Raw genomic sequence first — 18,148 nt, 5'->3', positions numbered from 1 at the left:
TCTGTTTAGTGTGTCACTGTTCTTTATACAGAAGCACTATTTCAAGTTGTAGGCATTGGTGTAACAGAATGTTAATGTTGTCTACAGTGATTATCCACATTATGCGAAGAAGAATGCCTAATACAAAAGCAATGTGCCTTTTGCCATTTTGTAAAAAAAGCCAGACTGGACTCTGCTTATGTAAAGTAAGGTTATTGTAGATGTCAGGTTATGGTTGAGTCCAGATTTCTGTTTATATCTATATGATAGAAAGAGAGGGAGAGGTGGGGCAGAAGTAGGAAGAATTTGACCTTTACTTGTACAGGTGCTTAACTTCAGTTTTGATCATTTACAAGTGTTTTTTTTTTTTAAAGTCGGATATCAAAGTCATATGTATGCCTGTTTTCTTGGCTGCAGTACATCTCCAAATTACAATGCAAACCGAGCTGTTGGAAAAAAAGGTTGTTAACGGAATACCTCAATGTTGTTTAGTTTCTGTTAAATCTTTAACTGTACCTGGGCAATGAGCACTACATCATGTAATTTGCATGACTGTGTCTATGAACTGTTTTAGGGCATCAGTGTGATACCGTTTTACAAGCACTGTATGTACAGAACTGCTGTTATTTAATTTTTTTAGTTCTAAAGTTTTTACTTTCATATTAATTTTTCTTTGCTAATGTCTAACGTTTGTGACCAAATAGATGTACTTTAGCTTTGGAAATTTAATTTTATTTTTTACAATTCTTTGTATATGGAGAAAAATATTACTTTCTGTTAGTTTTTTTTTTTTCTTTGTTTTCTTTTGACTGAATGACTAAATGTCATGTCGGCTTTTTCTGTATATATTGAGTGCTTTTAAATGCATTAATTGCCCATCACCCATTCCTTTTTAGATACCAGTTTTCTGAGACTGACGCACGTGGAGTGTGATCTGAAATGGGTCTTAGTCAACATCTTTGTAGCCTAATTACATGGCTTTCCCTATTCCTGTGTACATGAAAAATAAATTACAGTATCTCAAGCCTGTATGTTGTATATAATTATAAAACAGTACATGAAATTAGATGTGAAATATCTGAGTGAAGACAGAATTAAAGATTAGTCAGACAGAGTACTTGTATTTTTATTCTGTAGATTTATTTTTTGAAAAATGCGACGACACTTTTCAAAACATATTTGTATTTTTTATGATGGTCAAAACAAGTTTTTTTGTATTACTGTTTTTGTTTTCTTTGACAAATTTGGCAAATATGTTACAGTTGCTTGAGGTGTGGTGGAGTAGTGGAAGAAAGGTTTATAAATGAAAAACTATGTGATGCCCTATTAATTAGCTTCACCACAGCTCAGTATACTAACAAAGGCATCTGCCAACACTTGGCTTGATCAGTTTACATGAACTTTATCAAGGGGCGTACACACTAGCAAAGATTCTAAAAGTTCCCATCATATTCTCCACATTATATTGCTTTGTCAAAAACAACAAAAGCAGAAGCATAGATTTAAAATGATTAACTTGAGCATATTGAATGGTGATTTTTTTTATGCCACTGCCCAAGTGACTCAAGACAAGAAACCTGATTGCTTCAGGATGACAATAAGATTTGTTCCTTATAATTCTTAGAAGCCATGAGCACTCTTGGCTGCTTTAAATACGGACAGTAGTTTTGGTTATAATCTCTTGGATATTTGATTAGTTTTGCTTGCCTAACATAGCGCAGCACGTAACAGTAATGAAGTGTCATCAGTCCTTGTATTTTCATGACTTTCATCACTGGTGTTCATTTTCGTTCTCAGAAGGACCACTCTTTTGAACTGTTGCCTAGAATGTGAAGGATTGGAAATCAGTCTTACTAGCCAACAGAATTAACCCTGGAGATAACCCTGTTCTCCTGGAAAGTAATTTCCTTCACTTGCCATCTAACTGGATGATGGAGCAGATCCCTCAAGTTAATGACAGTACAATTGTGTTACACTAATGGAGTTAAAGAGCCAATTGCGGTATCCTGCAACATACTCTCATCCTAGGAACAGTGTGCATTCATCCAAATATGCAAATATAGATTCCTGAACACTGCTGTCATACGCAGTGAATATGATTCAACTGATCTTTCTTCAAATTAGTATTGTGCAGCTGCAGATGTGTCTTTGAAACCAGAGGTAACTGCATGTTATCTATGCTATCAGCCCTTCTCCACAAGGGGAGGCTGTTGAGAATGTAGAACTCAGAAATGTCTGCTCTTGATTGTTAGTTTTATTGCTGAGTTTCCCCAGTTTGTCTGCATGTGTTAGTTCCTTAAATGTGCAGTGCTCCTAAACTTCTAATTTATGAAATTTTTATTAAAGGTGATAACTCATGAAATGATTCTCAGCTATACAAGTTTCTTGGAGAAAAACCTCAGAAGTGTAGGAGACTTTTTTTCTTGCAAATCAACCATTGTAAATGTGTATGTGTGTGTGTCCTACATTTTCACACGAGGATAAGGAAGATAAGGAAATCTAAACTGCATCATTTTCACAGCTCAGCTTGAATGTGAAAGCCAGTGGAAAGAATTTTATTTGTAGTCTTTATGCACCATCCTTTTTGCAAGAAATTTTACTCAACATCACCACACTGCTTTGCTGCAGAGGAACCTGCTGTAACATTTGAAAATAACTTGAGAATAACCTGTTTATGCTCTTATGCAGTAGAGTCCACCTTTATCCCTATTTTTCATTAACAAAAAAAAAAATGAACAGGACACACACACATATACATGGACATATAATTCTGTAAAAACAATACAAACAAGAACAAATTAGTGTCAACACGTCAACAAAGGCAGTGGGAGGAGTCTGTCTCACAGAGGCATTGCATTCAAAGTTGTCCAGCCCAAATTTACCAAGGTCTCCATATTGATAGATTTTGTAACTTTGCAAATTAAAAAATAAATTTTGGTAAAATATTATTCAGTAAAATTATAATAATAGTAATTCCATGCGGAGCGCACAGTTAAAATGGATGAATTTATGCATTTGAATGATATTACCTGAATAATATGGATGTAACTGGGTGTAATTTGCTGCACATGAAGGATGTTTTCAGGTAGAGGTCAGTTGATAACATATTTCTGACTTTCCAGCAATGTAAACAATACAGTTTAACAGCTAAGTTATAAGGCCTGCTTCAGAGGGAATTTATGTCTCTTACAGAATTAATTTATTGGACAATTTTCCCTCTTATGTCATATTTTATATGTGGGAATTTACAAACTAAGCTCAGCACTGTCCAATTTTGGCCTGTTTCCCCTTCAGCAGCATAACATGAAGAGGAATGGGATCCGGGGCTATGTGACAAGGAATACCCACTTTGCTTCCTGAGAGTGGAACTGGGTAAAGGGGGATATCCAGAGGGTGTGTGTGTACTTGTACAGGGTAGTGGACCTCCAGCACCCCTCTTCTGGATCCCAGACCTCCTCTGCCTCCCAGCTGGATCTGAAACTGGTACTTTGCTCCACCAGCACCGCAGTGAAGGGGTTGTGCTCCCAGAGGCACAGCAAGGACCTGTACCTACAGCTGCATGGGGACCTTATCAGGTAGTCATCGCATATCAGTTGGAATCTGTCTATCAAACACTGAGTCAAGTCTCTATCCTGACCACAATTATATACACTGTCTGTCATAGGCACTGTCTCATCTCTGCTTACCATCTCCTCCTCTATCTTATGTAATGGTTCATATTTTGATGTGAGACATTATACCAGACTTTATATCTCTCAATGATGTGTCTCAGGTGGATATTGTCCCCTGCTCAGATAACACTACATGTACACCAATATCATCACTTGATAGTCCCATAAACATATACATTTTGTGTGATGTCTCACCTATGGACATATTCTTTCTGATAATCCTCAGTTTTATCTGTATTCTAATTCACAGTCTCTTGTACATGTTATTGCATGTGCTGATAATGTTGTACACCTATACACACATAAACTCATGTCTCGCACATAGAGCCCTGCTCATTTAACATTATCACTATATCCATTTCCAGTGTCCCATACACAGAACATGTCTCTGCTGGGTATACTCTCCGACTTTGATTAGTAAAGAAGTACACATTTGAGTCTTGCAGATTCTCATCACACGAGTATGAGTCAAACACAATGGTCATGGTCACACTGCCTCTTACAACCATGACTGTTATTGAAATGCCTGGTGGACTGCATAGGTTATCTTTCTGGACTGAGTGATGTATTAACATGGTCATGTCAAGATGTAGAATTCTTAGTTATTCTTAACATTCAAAGCATCCTTTCTCAGATTCTTTGCAAGTGAAATGTCATCTTTTCTGTTGGAATGTACATCAGTTCACTGAGGGAAATTGTTATCAGGAGCCCAAAGACTAGATGAGTGAATCAGTTTTCAACAGGATAGACACTCTGCTGTGGATTTTAAGAGTTTAAGGAGTTATCAAGACTCAAATTCTTCCTGCTGAGCAAAAGCACTCTGGTGGTGGATTTGCAAATAATCCCATCTTAGACTAAAATAATTTTTTGATCTGAAGAGCCTGCTGGGAAAGACAGGCATTAATTCATTCCTCAGTAATCCTCGCAATCATGCTAGAGGTGGTAAGACCAGCCCCCTGTATTGACTTCAAACCAACTGACATGACCTGGGGCATTAGACTTCTCTGCCTAGGGGACTGTGGGTCAGCAGGCCAACGTGACAAGGCAGCCTTAAGACTATTTCACCACAGTGCTATTTATGCACAGGCATTGGCCATTGGCCAGTATGATAGCATGAATAAGCAGCACACGCAAAAAGATATTCATGATATGTTCAAACTGTCTGCCAGATGACATAGCCAACAGGCACATACATCATGTACATCATGTGAACATGATGTACATGTGTTATAAATAATAAATAAATAAATAAATAACATATAAATAAGCACAGAACATTAACACATACATTATAGCAGTGCATATTACGCAATACATACCATGTACAATGTATAAACAAATCCAATATATAAACATATACAATGGAGTGGATCTCAGAAACATCAAGGCAGTGAGTCTCATTCAAGCAGAATTCATTTCATTTTCAGCCAGTGACATTTACATTTACATTTATTTATTTAGCAGACGCTTTTATCCAAAGCGATGTACAAAAGTGCATACAGTAAGTATAGCGAGAGTATGGGGACAGGATGTGTACAGTTCCACAATGAGACAGTAGTTCTCAGCTGAGAGCAAGGTCTGTTTGAGGACACAGTACTATCCAATTTGTACAACTACAGGGTATAGGGCAACTAATAAGATACACCTTCAAACTTCAAACAGCAACTTCAACAACTTCAAACAGCGCAATGGGTGCCAGAGTAAAGGCGGTGACGAGAAAACAATACACAAAAGCACACAGCAATTTACAACAGCACTGATGTTTGGGGGGAGCGATTGTGTGATGGGTCAGTCCAGGTAGAGTCTGAAGAGATCCGTCTTCAGACCACGTCTGAAGGGATGGGGTGATGGAGCTGTCTGTAGCAGAAAAATGGTGAGGTGGCCACTCTGAAAATTAGCTATGTATAGACAATGACATTTATACTAAAACTAGATTAATTGTAGTATAAATGTCATTTATGTTGCATAAGCAATTTCATCTCTCCTGTCCTTAAAGGATTCCTAGGGTTATAGTCAGACTCATTTTACTGATCATTTGATCATTTTACATGTTTCTGTGATTGGAGTTTGTCCTCAATGAGAACATCCTCTTTCCTTTTTAAGAACAGTTGATAAAAATGGGAAATGAACCACAGAAAAAGTGTTAAGCGGGAAATACTGAAAACACAGTAACCAAAACAAGTCTGATTCATAAATTCTTGGCTTGGCCAACAAAAGACTTTCCCTGGGTTACATTGTCATCATAGAACCACTCCAAGTATATTTTATGCCTTCTTCTTGGAGTCCTGAATTTGTTTGCAGAGAACCATCCTCATATCATTTCTCTACCGTTTCATTTACTGAACCAGTTAGGATAGTAGGGGTCCTAAGCTCTTGTTTGACACTGGTATTGAGGTCTGCTAATGGGATTACCAAGTGGGATTCGTCAATACTTTGACCAGGTATTTAGGGAAAGTGTCTGACTCCAGGAATTTCATAGTAACATTGTCTTATTTATACAAACAAGAGCCATGATACACAGCTTTTACACTTTCCTGACTGGCATGTACCATACATTTTTGGATTGATTCTTGATTCCCAGAAAGTATTTTTTAGAGGGGAGATATTGTTCATGTGTTAAAGTTTCTATGCTTGCCATGCATGTTTAAGTAACATACTTTTGAATTTTGATACTTTGGAATGGATACTCTAGGAGACATAGAGTATAATGGCTTTACACTTGACTGATAAAAGCACTGATTTGTGTATACTGTATACATGCCTTGCAGAATCTTTATTGATTGCAGTTGATGAGAATTGCTCCTCATTACTGAGTAAAAAACAGAGAGTGTTTGAAGTATAGCAAGGACAATGACATATGTGCTATAAGATGATGTGTCGCCCCTTTTCCCTCCAGGAAGCTGGATTCTGCAGTGCACCCTCTCCAAATTGTGTACGACTACCTGGCAGGCACGGGCTACAAGGATCCACTGAGGATACAGCAAGAAGCGGCCAGCTCTGATCTCAGCTGTATGATCTACTTCTACAGTGGTGAGCATGGTGTTTGTTTTTGGCACATTTTCCTGATAAAAAGCAGAAGAAAGAGATACATTTGTTAGATATTTCAATAACATGTGGTTTATAAGAAATACTATGGTAAATTGGACACAAGGGGGATTGAGAAAAGAAAATGAGAAAGTTCTATGAAAAAAATTGATATATTCAGAAAAAATACAGTAAAAGGATGTGTGTGTATGTATATACACACGTATAGGCATAGTGTATTGACTAGGGATGTGAAATAGTGTTGGGCTTTTGCATTTAAGCGATTGAAGAGGTGGAGTGATACATTTTCTATCATTTTGATGTGGTTTGTGCTTTTGATAAAATCTCAAAATTATCTTGTCATTGTGATACAGACACCTGTTTTTACCTGCTGACAAATATTTGGCTTCAGCTGCAGGGAGAGATGGATGTCCATTTCCAGGTGTTTGTGGCAGCTTTCTATGTCATTCCAGAAGTGATGTACCTGTGCGCAAAACACAAAGGTATAGAAATAATTGTCAGGGGTTTTTCTTCTTTAGGATATGTTTCTCTATCTATGAATCCTATTGCAAATAGCTTGCAAATAGTATTTACGGTACATGCTGTGTACGATTTTGTTTTGAATTAAAAGGGTTAATGCAGTTTGAGGATATTAAGTAGTCATTCCAAATTCCTTACAAACATGTTTGTATTAAGATTAGATAATCCTTTATTGTCCCACTGCGGGGAAATTTGCAGTGTTACAGCAGCATAAAGTAGAAAAGAACAAGAAATAATAAAAATAAGTAATCAAACAACATAAACAGTAGTAAATAGTAAATAAATAAAAACAGACAGTACACAGACATTAAATAGTACTAGACAATAGACAATAAACAGTAATATTGCACAAGTGAATTTTAGACATTAAACAGAATATTGCACATGAGTTATTGAGTATTGTTACTACAAATATTTATATACTTTCCCCTTAAAATGAATGTTTCTGTATTTTTGTTCAAAGGTGCAACATGTTTGCAGATCTTGAAAAGCTATTTTTGAGTTAGACAAAGAAGCTGTGCACTCTGGCCTAGAACTATGTGACTATGTGTTGCAGTGATAATGTGGGGGTAGTGGTGGTGTCTCTGAACATTGGGGGGGACAGCAGTATCTGTGATGCACACCTTGTCTCCACTGAGGGAAGGGAGAGTGTAAGGTCGGCACTCCCCATCTCTGCATCTATGGGAGACCTAACTACCCTGTTTACCTGCAGTGGCATCACTGCAGTTCAGCAGTGAGATGTTCACATCAGAGGTGGGCAGTGAGGCTGGTTCCACTGTCTCTAAGGGGCACCCTTCCTCTGACTCAGGCCAACCATCAACTCCAGCACCCAGCTGCCAGCATTGGGCCAGGACACACGGACCCAGCACCTGTAATCCCAGGGTTATTCCAGCACCAGCCATCCTATGCTACCTACACGAGCAACCAGTCAGACCATGTTTCTTGTCAGTCAGTCATGTTTAAAAGGAATTAAAAGTGTACATAATCTGCACAATTCAGTTTTTAAAATCCCTTCTTTGCCTTCAGCGGCAGAACATGGGTCTTAAAGTTAAGGATTTTCTGCACACTGTATAGATAACAGGTCTTGGTGAGGGATGTGATTTGTTGTACCTTAAAGAAAATGTAGTGCAAAGTCAAGTCACACTGTTTGTAGCATGCTGTAAAAGGTATGCAGTACCCTTTAATTAATCTCTAAAGATGCTGTAATGCTGATATGGACACCAGTGTTTTTCAGGGTAAGAACAGCTGACTAATTCACAGAGGATTTGACAGTGAAAGTCATGTTTTACACACACACACACACACACACACAAGTACTGGCTGACTGAGTTTGACTCTGTGTGTGCTTAAAAGGGATGTTATGCCAAGGACTTGTAGACAGTAGACAGTGGCAGACTAAATATGAAATATGTTAATCTTTTTTGATTAAGAGTGTGGAGAAAAGGTGAAAGGTAAGGGTGTTGCCTCTTTAGTCTTTGCCTGGAAGAGCTCTGACTGGCTTTCTTGCCAGATCACTTCACAGCTATTTGTGAAATCAGCTGCATTCTCATAGAATGTGGAGCCATACCACTTCTTCCCTTGTTTATTGAACTAGCTTGAAATGATGTATTAAGATGTACATGGTAATATACCAAGAGACAGTATGACAGTGATGACCAATACTGTTTAATTGCACATTTAATTGTTATGTGATACTTTGCATTATTGCAAAATCCCTAATCATGCATGAACGCTTGCTTCAAAGAGAGAGACTGTTTCTTTTCAAGATGGCCATACAAGAAAGCATGGTAATGTCTGTTTGAATTGACATGTGTTTGTGAAATGAGCAATCTTTGAAACTATGCAGTCATAGTTAGTTCAGGGCAAAGTATGCAAAGTGTGCAGGACTGTTCCAGGTGCCTACTGAATGTGAAAGGGATAGTGTGTACCTCCTCTGTAATTAATTTTAGCATACTGCACAATGCTTAAATATTTTTACAGCCCTAAAGCTTTTATAATAGCATTCTGGGTTGATTATTTTGGCAAAGTACAAATACAAGTAATCAGAAAACATCATTGTAAATCTTTACTCAATACAATTCACTATTTTGTTTGCTTTGTAAAAGGTGAAAAACCATAAAAGCACATTGTAAGTAAAGTAAATATAAGTTCATATTTGACTTTATGGACAGATGTAAGATAAGGTAAGATAACACTTTATTGATCCCCAGGTGGGGAAATTTGGGTGTTGACAGCAGCAGAAAGACAGGTGAAGTATACAGATAAAAATACAATACAATAAATATAATATGCTATAATGTGTAATATAGTAATAAACAATAAACAATAAAAAACAATAAATAAGCAAACAAAGCAAACAGTGAGCAGTAAACAATGAGCAAAAACAGGTTCAGGTATTTACATGTAGTGAAAAATGGCATGGTAGATTGGGGGGGGGGGGGGGGGGGGGGGCATGGCAACTAGGGAAGAGGCATTGACTGGAGGTCTCAGGTGCTGTTGTACAGCCTGATGGCTGTTGGCACAAAGGAACGCCTAAATCGCTCCACCTTGCACTTGGGGGAGATGAGACTGTAGCTGAAGGTGCTCCCCCATCTGCCACAGCTCATCATAGAGGGGATGTGAGGGGTTGCCCAGGATGGTCCTGATTTTATCCCTCATCCTCCTCTCCACAACTGCCTCCAGACTGTCCAGTTTTTGTCCGACAACAGAGCCGGCCTTCCTCACCAGCTTGTTAGGTCTGTTGGTCTCCCCAGTCCTGGTGCTGCCTCCCCAGCACACCACAGCAAAGAATAGTGTGCTGGCTACCACAGACTGGTAGAACATCTGCAGTAGTCTGCTGCACACGTTGAAGGACCTGAGCCTGTGTTTGACCTGTGTTACATGCACATTGTGTAGAGGTGTGGCTTTTCTTGGCCACTTATACTTGCTAATTCCTTTCAAAGGGAAAGTAACCATTCAAAATCATAGAATGAATGAGCTAGTCATAGAATTGCTTTTCTAATTTGTGTGGGCATGCTTGCCATCACACACCGCATTACATGACATTCATTTAGCAGATGCTCTTATCCAGTGCGACTTCCAGAATAAGAGAAACTTATGCATTTTCCTTAAGTTGTGAAATTTTCCAGGAAAGAAAACCAAACTGGTTTTACCACTTTATCTTTGGCATAGATGGTGATAGTATGAGTACACAACAGCTACGGGTGAGATTTCTAATTTTGTTTTTGTACTGTGCTGCTTGTGATAATCGATAGACTCCCAAGCATTGATTTAATAGTTACTTAATGGCATACTTTGTATAATAATTAATATGTTCTCCAACTTAAGCCTGCTTCTGCAGTTTAAAGCATGACCTACAATTTTGTGCACATCCTGTCCTGAGAGTTGTAGATAAACCTAGCCTTAACTGACTTACCAAGTGTAAACAGTATGCAAGAGCAGACTGAGCAAAGTGAGTAGGCAAAGGCACTACAATGTGATGATGTTTATCAATATTTTACATATAAAATATATACAATTTTTTATAAAATATATACACACAAAGTCTTTGTAACTTCTGTGTGCAGTATGTTGACTTGTGTAGCTGTAAAGATAGTGGCTGCATGTTTGTACATGTGTTACTTGCTCAATGTTTAGCTATTATGCGTCTACCTTTCATTAAAGCTCTGCAGCATGGTTTACATAATATAGTTAAAAGGTTTACACTTTACGCTCCCTGCATTCTGGCCAATGTTTGCCAAGATGGGATCAGGACTTTATCACCCTGTGCAGAGGACAGTGGGTGCCATATGCATTGAAGTCAGCATCCAAAAATGCATTGAACCAAGATGCTCTGAAAAAGGCAAAATCTACTGTCAGATTAATAATTAGTTCAAATTAGTTATTCAAATTAGTAATTTTTGCACAGAGTGAGAAGGTTTACAAATGTATTAAAGATGTATTACAGATGTATTAAAAGTAGATATATTCTTTACTGTCTGTCTGTCTGCCTGTGTGTTTACACCTACACACACGCATACACACGTGTCGTTTTGTCTACAGAGTGAGAGTCCTTTCATAATAGCAGTACAATAATATTATGAGAAATACACTAATTACAAATATGTTTTGGTTCATAAAAAGTTCTAACACCTATGCAATTAAGCATTCAAGCAGAATTCCAAAAGAGGATAGATCCATGTTCAAAAAAGGAGGGAATCCTCTTGAGTTACTGTGAAATTCACCATAGCAATGAATCTAAGGAAATCATTCATATTGGTACACACTTGTACTTCAGAATGTGAAAGAATGTATGAGGTTTTCTATATTGCAACTGAGTTCATTCTTTTGTATTTTCTTTCAATGCACAAAGACAAAGCATTTTACAGCAATGTCAAGCATTTCTGAAGAGAAGTTTGCATTACTGAATATGCTGCATAAAACATATATATAAGTTTCAGTGTCTTTTAATTGTATGCTATTAATTCAAGTATTATACTTGAATTATTCAAGTATTCAAGTATTATACAACAAACAGGTGAAGCTGTATTGGATTGTCAGCTCTTAATTATCCCCATTTATCAGGCCAAGAAACTCAGCCAACTCTTTTTTATGCATATTCCCCTTTATGCAACCATGGATACAGTATGTTTACCAGACTAACACTGTAAATATTTTGTGTCAAAGCATTTATTAAAAAAAATACAAAATGAAGATGCTGATATAAATGGTTATAAAATGTTTTACAATGTTAAAAGATTTAAAATGGTCTTTGCAATGTCAGGATAAGTACACTGTATGTTCAGTGACCTTTGACTGACTGAGGCCATCTATTTGTACAGAAAGTTAAAAATCAGTAATAAAGTTAAAAACAAGTATATTACAGTCCCTCTGTCACATAGTAGTAAACAAAACTGCAGTAAACAAACTATTTCCTTCAGCTGTCCTTATTGGCCTTATATTCAGTTCAAATATGTGAAGTACATGTTACCAGATTACATGCTGGTCCCATCTCCTATTGGAAATTTGTTTGAAATCCATCACTTTGGCTTCTATGCAGTTCTACCAACTTCAAAAAGTAAGAGATGGATACCAGTAACAATGAAATTCATTAAATGGCAGGATACCAATAAAAATAGATTCCATTAAACAAAAGGATTCCATTAAATGATAACGCCATAAAGCTGGAGAAGGATCCAGGTAAAAAATTACGGGTCCCGCTGGGCTTTGCGCCTCTTCCTTTCCCGTACAGTCCGGAATGCCCGGATGGCCAACACTGCGCTGAAGGGAAAAGCAATGATCCCCAGTACGCCGAACAGCCCTCCACCGATGTCTGCTCCATGGAGTTTACACTCAAAGCCCTGGTGCCCTTTGCTTTGGTACATCTGCTCCCTCTCCTTGCAAATGGCACTGTTGTAATTCTCCTGAAGCTTGATGAAGTAGAAAGCCAGGGCAGGGATGTAGCCAAGGCCAATCAGGCCATCCACCACGGCCTCCACCAGCAACACTATAGGCCAGCGGAAGGGCACACGCAGCACACCCAGGACAAGCATAGCGCAGGCATAGCCCATCAGTGCCCCACCACACGCCATGCTGAAGATGTAGGGGGGAAGCTTCAGCTGGTAGAACTGGGCATCCAGTTCTTTCACACGATCTGCCTCTGCACCTGTGAAAGCACTGGCTCCACCAAAATAGTAGGCGTAAATCCCCCCAAGACTGGCCAGATCCCGGTAGCCCCCAGATGAACTGTAGGACACCCCAGCACAGATGACTATCAGCATGTTTAGAAGGACCTCCATAACCTGGCACAGCCCTATACAGAGCCACACACATTGGGGCAAAGGCAGACAGACAGACAGACAGACATGCTATTGTTATAAATTTGCTGGTCTGTGACAGCTCTGTGAAATTTTTTTCAAGAGTCCAAAGCTCCTTGATGTGAAAAAATGCCATCAGTGAAAAATGAAATAGCTAGAGTGATGTTATGTGCAGTTATTGTGTGTTACATTTTAACTTATTTAAAAAAATGTAAAATTTCAGATATAAAGTATGTGGAGATTACTGTTCTTTTCCTGTGTGTTTAGCTAAGCAGCAGTAAGTGTACCAGATGTGATGTGTGGTAGAACAAGGGGAAGAAAGACAGTCTACACAATAGTGCTGTGCTGGACACACTGTTATTGGGTATGTAACTCTGTAAAAAGGTTTAATCAAAATGTATTTAACATTATAACAGCAAGAAACGACTGGAAAGTCTGCAGAGTAAGTGTCAGCCTTCAACTGAGACAGGCAAATTCTTCCAAGTAAGACGTAAGAGCACAGTAACCCAAGAGTGACATTACAGAGTAAGTGAAACATTGTTTTATCCTTGTTTGGTAACTTCTCAAACACAAGATAAGTATGTCATACTAATATACGAACATTATAAATATTGATGTTACTAATAGTTCTTGCAGTGTAAATCGTGAGTGGAGACTGCAAGCATGCCTATAGTGGGTATGCAATAGCTGAGTTAGATATATGAGTGTAGATAACAATCTCCCTTCTGTAAATTAAAGTAATTTAGTTTATTGAATAAAAGCTAGGATTGATGTAGAGATTGGAGTAAGATGCCTAAGGTTTAAATGTTTGAATGTTTCTGTGAATAAGGGCAATTAATGATCACTATTTAAATATTTAAACATGTATGACATATAGTTTCCTATCTAGTAACATAGTACCAGCCTTTGGCATTGAATTTTCAAATACACTGAGCATGCAATTACTGGAATTCCACAGACATCTACTTAATTCTGCAGTTCACTGATATTCTGTTTCTAATCAAAATGGAAGATAATGGTCCTCAATGATTTCAGTTTAAATTGGAAAGAACAGTGTTCTAAACTTAAAATTGTATGTTCCAAGCATATACAACAACAGTTCTCCATACATTTAAACAAAAGTAATCACTGTGAAGGCCAAGGACATTTACTCTCTGCTGCTCTCTACTCACCCTGTCCTGCTCACCTCCATCCAAGCTGAAGTTAGTATTCTAATAATTATGCATATGGCACATGTTAGCTGACACCAAAATGTGGGTAATCTAACTCAAAGTTATCCACAAATTCCCTAATGTGGAGCTACGCACTTCATAAATGAGAGGTATCAAACTAAATTTGGCATGTTAGCATTAAACTCTGATTTTTAACTGCACATGCTGGCCAGTTCAATACAGTTTCATTCCAGATACTCATTTTGAAAACATACATCCTGCTCTCTCAAAAGCCTGGTCATGTGACTGTTTTGCAAATAACCTGCATAGCTGGATTCCTCCTCTTTGGGCTGCCTAAGAGCAGCACACACACAGAACCAGGTCTGTCCCCTTCACATGACAGAATGTGTAAAACACAAAACACATTGCCCACCTGCTTCAATCCCTGCAGTTAACCCCTTATGCAGGCTGCTCCTGTGCCTGTCAGCCCCTCCTGTGCCTGTCATGTTTCTAATATAAATTTCTAATTTTTAAACAAATTTAGTAGGTGGATTTCAGAAAACAATATTAGAATTAAATGAAGACAAAAATCCCTTACAATTTAAAAGAAAAAAATGAGAGAAAGACTTAATGTTAGTTCTTCAATTGCTTGTGCCTGTATATATGTTCACTGTGAATTCTAAATTAATCATTGAGAAGTAGACTGACCTCTTGCTGTGAGAAGGTATCTGAGGTTGTACAGTGCTTGTCTTGGCTGTGGTTCATATTGGTCCATCTCAGTGGGGGATGGGGAGGCCTCAGTGTACCTACAAGAGAGGATGACACTTTCTAAGGCAAACACATCAGGTAAATTCCTCTCAGACCGGTGAACTAAAGAATTCCAAATTGGAATGCATTTTTGTGGAATGTACACTCACATTTCTAGACTGCCTTGCCTAGGTTGCCTTGCCTCCTGGCTGTGGGGGTCTCTGTAGTCAGATGGGCTCTGGTGAGAGCGGCTGTCCATCTCTTTGTTCCTCCCATTATAGCCAGGGTCTCTGTCCTGCCGGTAGTGCTGCTCTCTCCTATCTCGATCATCCTGTCTTCTTTTACTCCTGGGGTAGTTTCTGTCATGCTGAGGATCCCTTCCACCAGTATGGGAACGGTCATGCCCATCACCCTCTGTTCCCCTCATGTCTTTTTGCTCAGGTGCTGTCAATAAACCAACTACAAAATATTAAGAACTTATCAAAATTTGAGGAAAACAGCACATTAGCAATACACAGGCATTTACTGATGTCTTATGTCACATAGCAATTTTTACACAAATGTCTTAAATTTGACACAAAGGTTTTTATAGATTGCTAAATTTATACAGTCTACCCTTACCTGTTTTTGCACCTCTAGTGAATTAGTTTGTCTTCGTACAACTACGGACTAAAAAGGAAAGAAGTTTTACCGGCGGCAAACAGGTTGAACTTAAAGATGGCCAAATACGAAACTGATGGCGGAACCACCTCATTCTGACTAGAGAATGGGCTACAACCAGCTCAGTCACATGACCGAAACCTTCGCCGTACTATATCCCACAATCACGATATCGTCATAAAACTAATAGTATGCATACAAATCTTCCATCTAAATGACGCCACAACAAATACGCCGAATACATAGTCATAAAGACCTAAAGGTTACTAACACGATTTGCCTAGAACAAACCAATTTGCCTAGAACACGATTTTCCAAGACCAAACCAAACAAAAGCAGACGAACAGTTAACACGATATAACAAATTTAGATCGCCATTGTACGATACCTGTTTGATCTGGCCTTTATCCATTTATTAATACAAATCTGATTTCTCTGGACACCCTTCCTGTGTTGTTCCGTCGGAACTCCTCCCCTCCACCTGAGAACCAGAGAAACACCTACCTGTAGCCCTCCGCCCTGCGTTCCATGCGTCAAATTACACGTATTTGAATTGAGGTGCCATATAAAGCTGGCCATGTAGTGCCTGTGTGTGTGTTGGGGGGGGGTGGTGTGTGTGTATATATATATATATATATATATAGTAAGGAGTTTTAGGAATTTGTTAGGAATTAGGAATATACAGAAGAATCTTGGAAACAATATTCTCCTTAACATGTTTTCTTGGTTGGTTGATTTTTTCTCAACACTTGCAATGGTTTCCTTGCTTGTCATGGTCTCTGCTACCATGTTTATGCTCACTGTACAGACCTTTTCTCCTTTTTCTCCCACCTTATTCTCTGCTTCTCAGCACTTTCAGCACTAATTGCATATGTCCACCTGGATTCAGATCCACTGTATTTGACTTAAAATATTCACCTCTTTTTACATTTTGCTCCTTCATCCATATCCTTTATCCTCTATTACTATAGAGTCTATTGTTCTCTCCTTATGCTTTTCCAGGAGAAAGTCTCTACTCCTCCCTGTGCTTGTCCTTGTGGAACAGCCAAACACTCAGTGAAGTTATTAAAAATGTTACACATGGCTCCTTGCCAGGAGTTCAGTCTCTCAAACTATCACTTAGTTACCTTCAATGGCTCTTTGTTGATATACACCTCTTGAAAACATACAGTTTTGTCAAGCATTCTACTTCTCTTTAACTTCAGTTAGGTATTGCTGTGTACACTCCCTCTCTTTCCTTCATATCTTAACAGTTCCCTCATGTAGCGTTCCTATACTTTATTCCTTCTTCTTTTGTTCTCCCTGGAGGTGAATATAACCACCAGAGAACCTTTCATCTCTCAAAAACATCTCTCAAAAATTTATGCTCCCAACTTACTTTGATCTTGTATCTGTCTATTTTTCTATATGTTTGTTAAATGTTCATTGGCTCCTTTCTATTTTTATTTAAATTTCCAAGTGTTCTACATTTATTCACTATATTAAAATTTATTGTCATTATTGTTTCATATTGTATTTATCGTTGTCATTATGTAATGAAATTAAAGTCAACCTAGACAAATCTGTCATGACTTATCAATATGCAATGCAACATGCAATATCATGATTTACCTGAGTAAAACTGAAATCTGAATCATGACTTAAAATATTTTAAATCAATTTTAAATCAATAAATCCTATAAATTAGCAAATACCCACTTGAAAGAAGAGTACAGAGTAAGAAACAGGGCAATCAAATTTATAAACCATTGTTTAAGTTTAAGTTACACACATAAATATACCTAGCACTGGGATTATGGTGAATTTGCATTTTGTTACATTGTATTCTGTAAAAGTGCACAATGGTGCTGTTTCATCTCAGATTTTTCAGTGAATGAGATAAGTCAGTCATTCAGATTGACATGTTTGCAAATCAAAACTACTGCAGTTTATTATATATATGCATATAAAGAGACACAGCAGAACAGCACTAGCAGGCAAAGTCTGGAATTTCTTCACTCAAGGTTATGCCTATAAGCCATTTACACACTCCTCCCTATCTCTGTGTGGTCAGGGAGGGAGACAACCTTGATTCAAGTCCATCCTGTTAGGATAATAGTCAAAACCTAAGATTGTTTGACAGTAGTTCTGAACTTTGTGTCACTACTGTCTTACTGAGTTGAAGCCACCTTTACGATAGCTTCCTCTGTCCTTCCTTTTATATATTTGCCTTTGTTCATACGACATTTCTGATTATGTTACCGTGTTGACTTTCCTGCTCAGAGGCAGCCAGCTAGGTTGTTCAGGAACCTTCTAATTTTTGATTTTGGAAACTGGGGCCTCACAGCTCTTTCTGATGATTCTGTATCCTGAGAATATATCCTTAGAATATGACCTGCAATAGCAGGTTCCACTGGGTGTTTGGAAACAAGCTGCAACCCCTCCCTGTATTACAGGTGTTCACAAGAAATTCCAACTTCCACTCTTACCAGGTGGCATAATTAATGACATTCACTTAAGGGTAGACACATTTTACTAGGGTGTGATTGGTGTCAAAATGCATAATGGATAGGCATGTATGAAGGAGAAAAGTAATTGCAAA

The 18,148-nt window shown here is 38.1% G+C and overlaps 1 protein-coding gene across 4 annotated transcripts; it reads right to left on the bottom strand.

Annotated features, from left to right (window-relative positions):
• Window positions 1-11,915: 11,915 nt before the first annotated feature.
• Window positions 11,916-16,036, bottom strand: marveld3 (MARVEL domain containing 3). Of its 4 annotated transcripts, none has more exons than XM_036535523.1 (5): window positions 15,956-16,036; window positions 15,529-15,576; window positions 15,078-15,366; window positions 14,869-14,966; window positions 11,916-13,005 (listed from the first exon to the last, which is right to left on the bottom strand). In XM_036535523.1, the coding sequence occupies exons 3-5, from the start codon at window positions 15,332-15,334 to the stop codon at window positions 12,401-12,403; spliced, it is 960 nt and encodes a 319-aa protein (XP_036391416.1). In that variant the 5' UTR covers window positions 15,335-15,366; window positions 15,529-15,576; window positions 15,956-16,036; the 3' UTR covers window positions 11,916-12,400. The 4 variants fall into 4 exon arrangements, with proteins under 4 accessions (XP_036391416.1, XP_036391418.1, XP_036391415.1 ...); XM_036535525.1 differs by having other exon boundaries at window positions 15,078-15,351; XM_036535522.1 differs by lacking the exon at window positions 15,529-15,576.
• Window positions 16,037-18,148: the final 2,112 nt, after the last annotated feature.

The sequence above is a fragment of the Megalops cyprinoides genome, chromosome 8, assembly GCF_013368585.1.
Source record: "Megalops cyprinoides isolate fMegCyp1 chromosome 8, fMegCyp1.pri, whole genome shotgun sequence".
In the NCBI taxonomy this organism is placed as follows: Eukaryota; Metazoa; Chordata; class Actinopteri; order Elopiformes; family Megalopidae; genus Megalops; species Megalops cyprinoides.
Note: the sequence above shows the minus strand (reverse complement) of the source record. Positions and strands in the feature narration are given on the sequence as shown.